Raw genomic sequence first — 6,982 nt, 5'->3', positions numbered from 1 at the left:
GATACATATGTGTGCATTATCGTACATGGGTATGCTAATTCATTAATTTACATTTGCGAATAATTACGTATTTCTACTGATATCAAATTTCAATACGCTAATGAGAATGTTGTTTAAGAAAACGAAAATTATACTACATAACGAGAAAGTCATTCATTCAGAAGACTAAGGGTATACAAACTCACGATATAGTGGGGACTATATACCATTTTGTGGTAGAGGTTTCAAATATATTGTATTACGGCTGTTCGACATCTCAAGCCAGATCGCTTGAGTGCTGCACGGCAAAAACAAACAGAATATCTTTACCCACTGGTGGTAGGACCTCTTGTGAGTCCGCACGGGTGCCTACCACTACCCTGCCTATTTCTGCCGTGAAGCAGTAATGCGTTTCGGTTTGAAGGGTGGGGCAGCCGTTGTAACTATACATGAGACCTTAGAACTTATATCTCAAGGTGGGTGGCGCATTTACGTTGTGGATGTCTATGAGTTCCAGTAACCACTTAACACCAGGTGGGCTGTGAGCTAGTCCACCCATGTAAGCAATAAAAAAAACCCATCCTGATGGCGGTACCTAACCGCGCATGTTCATAATATGGCCCCACCACAGTTTTCCCCACAGGTTATCTGACTCTGGAAAGAACTCTCCAGCATGGTAATTCTCAAAAATTTACTAAACCTTTAGTTAGTAACACATTACCAATACCCTAGTCGCATAGTGATATCCTGGAACATCAATAACTAATTACCATTAATTGCCATTATATGAATATGGGCCTGCTTAAGCAAAAAAAAAACTTAATCCTCCTTCTCATATTTCTAGATTGATTGATCCATGAAAAACATACCATTATAGAGAATACAAAAGGCGCCAAAGACCTGGCATAGGGCATGAAACAAACATCATAGGTAAAGTAGCGGTAGGCAGCGGCTTGGCTCTGCCCCTGGCATTGCTGAAGTCCATGGGCGACGGTAACCACTCACCATCAGGTGGGCCATATGCCCGTCTGCCTACAAAGGCAATAAAAAAAAAAGTGTTTTGGTGATCCTGTAGGTAGCGGCCTCCCCCCGGTGAAGGTCAAGGGGCGACCTGAGGGGGTGAGGCCGCGCGGCGCGCTACCAGCACTCTAGCGCGCTGCCGTGGAGTGAATAGAGCGACCGGTCGACGGTGTATCGCGTCCCGACCCGGCAGGCTGGTTCTGGTCCAGCGGGGTATTCCGGGACACCAGCGGCACCGTCTGGGCGGCCCGACGGGCTGCCGTACCGAGACGGCCGACGTTTCAGAGCCTTCGATTCGCCTCGAAGGCTCCGTCGGCTGGGCGTCCTTGGGGTGAGCCGCGCCGTCTGGTTGTAGTGTTGACCGCGGTAGCCCCCCTACCTCATCCGGGTTCTGACCTCGGAGGGGATCGGACGTTGGGTATAAGAGTGCAGGGGAGTCGTTTAGTGGGTGGGCCCTAAAATCCTTGGGCCCGCGGTCTGCTCACAACACCATGCAGATCGTTGAGTCTCAAATACCCCGCGCGCCCCTTTTGCGCGGGGACCTCGTAGGAGGTTCGGCCCTCTACCCGAAAAAAAATACAATAGATAATGGCATTCAGAGTGGATTTGCACTTTTAATTCATAAAAACACAAATATTTCCATTTATTGTTTTACAAAATTAAAATGTTTCAAACATGTAGATAATGCAATAAAAAAAACCTTAAGCAGTTATAAACTCAACATCTTTATTTATAACAATGACATAAAATAGTTTCAGATGATATAACATGGTTTTACACCATTGAAATACCAATAAATATATAATGTTATTTTCAACTTCTTCTTTCTTTCTGGTCGTTCCCTCAATGCTGAGGATCGTGACTGTATGTCAATCTTCTCCACTCGGTCCGGTTCTGCGCCATATATACCGCTCCCCATATCTGGCCTCCAGTCACCTCCTTAAGTTGGTCAACCCATCTAGCTGGCGCTCTTCCTCCTTCCTGCACGCGCCGGATGGCGACGGCGTGGCGTATACCGTGTCGTGGTGCTCCCTGCTGGATAACGGACGAGGCTCTGGCGACCGAGCATTGGCGGTATAACCATACACCTGGCCGGGCAACCAGTTGGAAGAGGTTACAGTGACCTTGGGGTCCAAATAACCCCTAAAATATCTGGTGCAGAAGGCAAGGAGAAACCACTGCACTATTTTCCCAAGAAAACTGTATGAATATTATGTCCGCAAGTTATTTTCAACTTAGTCCTGAATTAAAAACCAAAGCGAGCATAACTGACTCGAAGAAATATTTAAACCTAAATCCATGCCTGACACATTCACATGAAACTTCCGCGATGAATATTGGTCAATGTAAACAGCATTTAAGGTAATTTAAAATAAAACCTATGAATTCATAATTTCCGATGTTATGGTATGTCATGGACCCATATGGACAAATACCATTATCTCATAGTATTCATAATTCATATATTGATTGATATACACATATGTACCTGTAAAAGTTTATATGTGCTTTATTGATGATATTATTATTTGATGTGATAATATTAATATTTACTACGATCTTAGAACATTCATGTTTTTTTTGTGAAAAACATACAGATTTAAAACTTAGGTATTTAGTACCAGGTAATAAATTGGGTACTCGGATAATTATATTTTAATAAAAAAACATACCACTATCTCTCACTCTCTACAACTTAGTAGCCATGTGTTCCAGTATGAAGTCCTCATGTCCCAAGATAAGTTAGATATAAAGTTAGAACTTTGAACTCTAGCAACCAGCATAATTAGATCCTATTTATAGCAGTATTCATAATCCTAATATTGATATCGACGCTTGAAAGGCAAACGTGACTAAGCGACAATGCGTGAATTTTACAGTAGGCTAATTTAAAGTTGAAATACCTGAAAACTAAATTTATTTTAATGAATCTAGCTGTAGTAGAATCTAGCTAGTAGTTGTAGGATTGAAATGATTTTAATAGACCTAGAAATATATATTTTTTGCGCATCGAATATGGTTATTGCCTATCATTTATGTACAAAACAGTTATTGTCACTTAGTCATGTTTGCCTTTCAAGCGTCGATATATACATATTATGTACCTGTAAAAGTTTAAAACAGCTTTTATGTGCTTTATTGATGATATTATTATTTGATGTGATAATATTAATATTTAATATGATCTTAGGACATTCATTTTTTTTGTGAAAAACATACAGATTTAAAACTTAGGTATTCATTACCAGGTAATAAGTTGGGCAGTCGGATACTTATATTTTAATAAAAATATCACTTAATCTGTACAAAATTATACATAATCTGATTATTAGGTTTTTTTTACAGATTATTAATCTGAACAATCACACGTTAGGTTATCCCAATATTGTTTGAGGTCATTTAGCAGGTGCCGGTGCTGTAGGAGCGGCTGCCGCCCGCTGCTGGGCCGCCGAGAGCTGCGGAGTGGTAGTTGCCAGTGCTCGAAGTTGTTGCTCAGCAACAGAATTCACCATCTTCGTTACAGCAGCTTTCATCTTGTTACGCTCAATCAAAGATTTACTTGGAACGGGCGCGTTAGGACGTTTCGTGACTGCTTTACCTTTTGCCTTATTTTTGCCCTTTTTAGCTTTGGCACCGGAGGGTAGCTTCGTTTTTACTTTTAGCTTGCCTTGAGCCATTTTTAATTTCTTTACTAAGTTTTATTTTAGAAAATGAATCAGATCAAAATAATTTTTGAAACGTGCTTTTGTTTTGACTGATTTTGATTATTTTTGAGACTGTCACTTCTATGTGAAAAGCGAAGGCATCGTACCATAAAGCCTTATCTTATATTTTATTTTAAATGGCACTACTGTACATATTTGAAATGGGTTATGGGATGAAATTCACTGATTTGAAATAAAGATTCAGTATCCACTATTACAAGATATATTAAATCAACAAAGTTAAAACTCCATTTGAATTAGCCTCTCACGTTCTCGCCAAGAAAAAATATACTTAATATATTTCTTATTATTCTTTATTAATAATATAATATATTTCTTTCAAATGGCCAAAATATACTAAAATTCCTTGATTATCAATAATTCAAGAGGCTTTCTTCGTATGTAGTCAAATGGCCAAATGGTAACAACTGATACTTGGAAGATTCAGTACAGTGATGGAACCACTACATAAGTATTTCTTCCGAAGTTAGGTTCCTTAAACTAGTTCGCTTCGAGTGTGATTTTAGGCTCATATTCATTTTGTAAGCCACAATAATTTTAAACCAATAATGATGGTACCATAATAATGTTCTTACAGATTTATTCTCTATCGAACTTTATAGTAGGTAACTTAATCTACTGTTACTGCTACCTATTGCTACTTACGTAATATACTCGTATTGTTTACAATATGATAAAACTGAATTAAACAGAATGTATTTCTAAATTTGTTGCCATATTGTCTATCTGTCACCTATCTATAGATGTTTTAAAATGGAATGTCAACAATACGTGCCATCCTATGGTGCCATCGTGACAAAAAAAAAGTATTTATGTGGAATAATGTACTCATAATTCCATGATCTCTCAGGCTATTACTGGTTTAAATGAAAGAACATTTATGTTTTATCTTTATTTACATATCCAAACGCTACAGATGAAATATACAGATTTATATAGTTTTATTTTCTGAAATATCAAGTGAGGAAATAAAATAGAATATGTACTATTATGCAATGAAGGATAAATGCTATTTATTAACTACTTATAGTTTTCGGCGCACACGATAAGGAAACTACTTGACGAAAGGTATTAATTAACAAATATAAATGTATGTATCGTTAAAAAAAATAGTTAACGCCTACGTAATTTTAGATAGTTATGATTTCTATTTAATTTTACGAAATGTAAAAAGGTGAAAGGATTCAGGTAAAATACGATTAAAACTCAAAATCCACATAAGACTTCGGACTTTTATTCATAAATCGACTGTATTAAGTATATGAATTCGAGTTTCGAGTTAAGAAATATACATAGTATATAATATCTAAATATATTTTATGTACAGATAAATAGAAAAGTAGTCGAGTATAATAATCGGCTATCAATAGAATCGAGCGGCGAGGGTGCAGGCGACCGGCGGGAAGCGGTGCGGACGAGGCGCACCTCGCCATAAAACGTCTAGAAAAATAGATAAATCGCTCAAAAATGTCAGAATCAGTCGAGAGGATAGAAGGATCGAGAACGGGCGTCAGAGCCCGTCTCACGCGTACTCCGTGTCTGTAGAGAGGGAGCGTTCAGCCGGCGACCGCCGTCCGCCGGGTTCCGGTACCGGTGGCTCCTCCGCCTGTGCTTGAGCATAGGCCAGACTCTTCTGATAGCTAAACAACTGTCGCTCCAATGAATAATTTTCCGCCTGAAGTGCTGCAATCTCCCGTCTGCAATAAACACGTGAATGTTCAAAATCAAAGTATTAGAAGACATGTCTTGGTCCACATTTCACAATGATTACCTCATTTGGTGGGCATGTAAACGGCACAAATCATCATAAACGTGATAAGTTGCTTGAAAGAGTAGATAGGTGTCGCCCCATTCGAGGCGTACGCGAAGTTCCCCTCCAGGGTGCATAAAAGAACAACCGGCTCGTGAAACGTCTTCCACTCGCAAAGCGGTCTCCATCATGAGACCCTCATCAGCACTGTCTTGAGCGTAGTAATGTTCGAAAGGAGCTCCAGGAAGTTCCTCTGCCTCAGATTCCGAGTCTGCAGGAGTAGCGCGAACCAACCAAGCCGACCAGCTGACGTAACGCAGGTGGTTGCGCGGGACGTGATGCACATCTCTATACAGCATGTGCAGACGCACTGTTTCCGAATGCATGTCGCACCGAAGTGCCCACGCTTGCTTATCACGATCATAGCAAGTGGCTGCTCTTCCCGAAGCCGAAACCGCCAACTCTGCGACTGCTCGCGCCCAAACCAGTTCTACAGTAAGTCGGACGCCTTTGTGCAGTAGGCGAGAAGGCGGACGAGGGTTCCAAGGCGGGGTCCGTCCCTCAGAATCACAGACACACTCTAGAGGTCCTGAGTGTATACGCCGCTCGCCCTCGCCAAGCGCAAGGGCATAACGAACTCGGCATTTCTGCCCTTCGCCAGACAATCGAACGAGACGTAAAGCTAAGGGTTCTTTGTTCCCGCCGCTGACTGAAACTTGCCAGTCGAAGCCGGCAAATGCTATTGGCGGAGTATCAAGGCGAGGCGCGCGTATCTCGCAAGAGTAGAGAGTGCGCACTCGGGACATAGTAAGTTCAAGTTGAAATTCGCCGCGTGCGTCCGCGAACTTGGCGTTAAGCTCCGCGAGCGACACGCATCTGCCGCGACCTTGGGCAGCGCATCCGGCGCTGAACCGAACCTGCTTGCCGGAGAAGCCTTCGTTGGCTGTAAAATGGTCACGGCTTAGAAGAGTAAAAGTGAAGTCTACGTAAACCCTCATTCCTTCGCACGCTCCTCTCCACACCAGATATACACCTGTAACAAACATTGCTGTTAATTTACCAATTTCATTTGAATATACACGAATATCGTCAGCGGTGAATTTACACTAAGGGTAGTCGGGACAAGTGCCCAAGGCGGCAAATTTTTTAAGGCGGCAAAATTTTGATTGTAAAAATTTTTTTTTTTATCTTATCAAGATTTTCTGATTAATTGATAATTCAAGAAATTCAATCTAATTCCATTATTTGTGAATCATAATTTTGGCGCTTCTGGTAAAAATTAAGAATGAAAATGATTTAATCAATTTATTTCCTTGGAGATTTGTAATAATATGTAGGTAATTGATTTTTCTTTTTTCTGAAATTAAATAAATTTAATTAGTATTATTTTTTATGTAATAGCGTATAATTATGAGTCTCCCTTAGTGCCAAATTTACAATTTTTAGAAGGAAAAAAAGCAAATATTTATTTATGTTTTTGGAATATATAACATAATACAAGTATAAC

At 40.2% G+C, this 6,982-nt stretch overlaps 1 protein-coding gene and 1 long non-coding RNA gene across 5 annotated transcripts in view; both read right to left on the bottom strand.

The window, feature by feature from the left end:
- Positions 1-3,252: 3,252 nt before the first annotated feature.
- Positions 3,253-3,911, bottom strand: LOC134198952 (uncharacterized). The gene has a single exon (XR_009973251.1). It is a non-coding gene; the product is annotated as an uncharacterized LOC134198952 (long non-coding RNA).
- Positions 3,912-4,602: 691 nt separating this feature from the next.
- LOC101747185 (uncharacterized) overlaps positions 4,603-6,982 on the bottom strand; it is a 61,078-nt gene continuing 58,698 nt past the window's right edge. For all 4 annotated transcript variants that reach the window (XM_062668815.1, XM_038011003.2, XM_062668816.1 and 1 more), the window contains 2 exons: positions 5,497-6,508; positions 4,603-5,422 (listed from right to left, as the gene is read on the bottom strand). In XM_062668815.1, the coding sequence (XP_062524799.1) occupies positions 5,248-5,422; positions 5,497-6,508 (1,187 nt within the window). In that variant the 3' untranslated portion in view covers positions 4,603-5,247. The remainder of the gene's footprint in view (positions 5,423-5,496; positions 6,509-6,982) is intronic.

The sequence above is a fragment of the Bombyx mori genome, chromosome 5 (genome assembly GCF_030269925.1).
Source record: "Bombyx mori chromosome 5, ASM3026992v2".
Lineage (NCBI taxonomy): Eukaryota > Metazoa > Arthropoda > Insecta > Lepidoptera > Bombycidae > Bombyx > Bombyx mori.
Note: the sequence above shows the minus strand (reverse complement) of the source record. Positions and strands in the feature narration are given on the sequence as shown.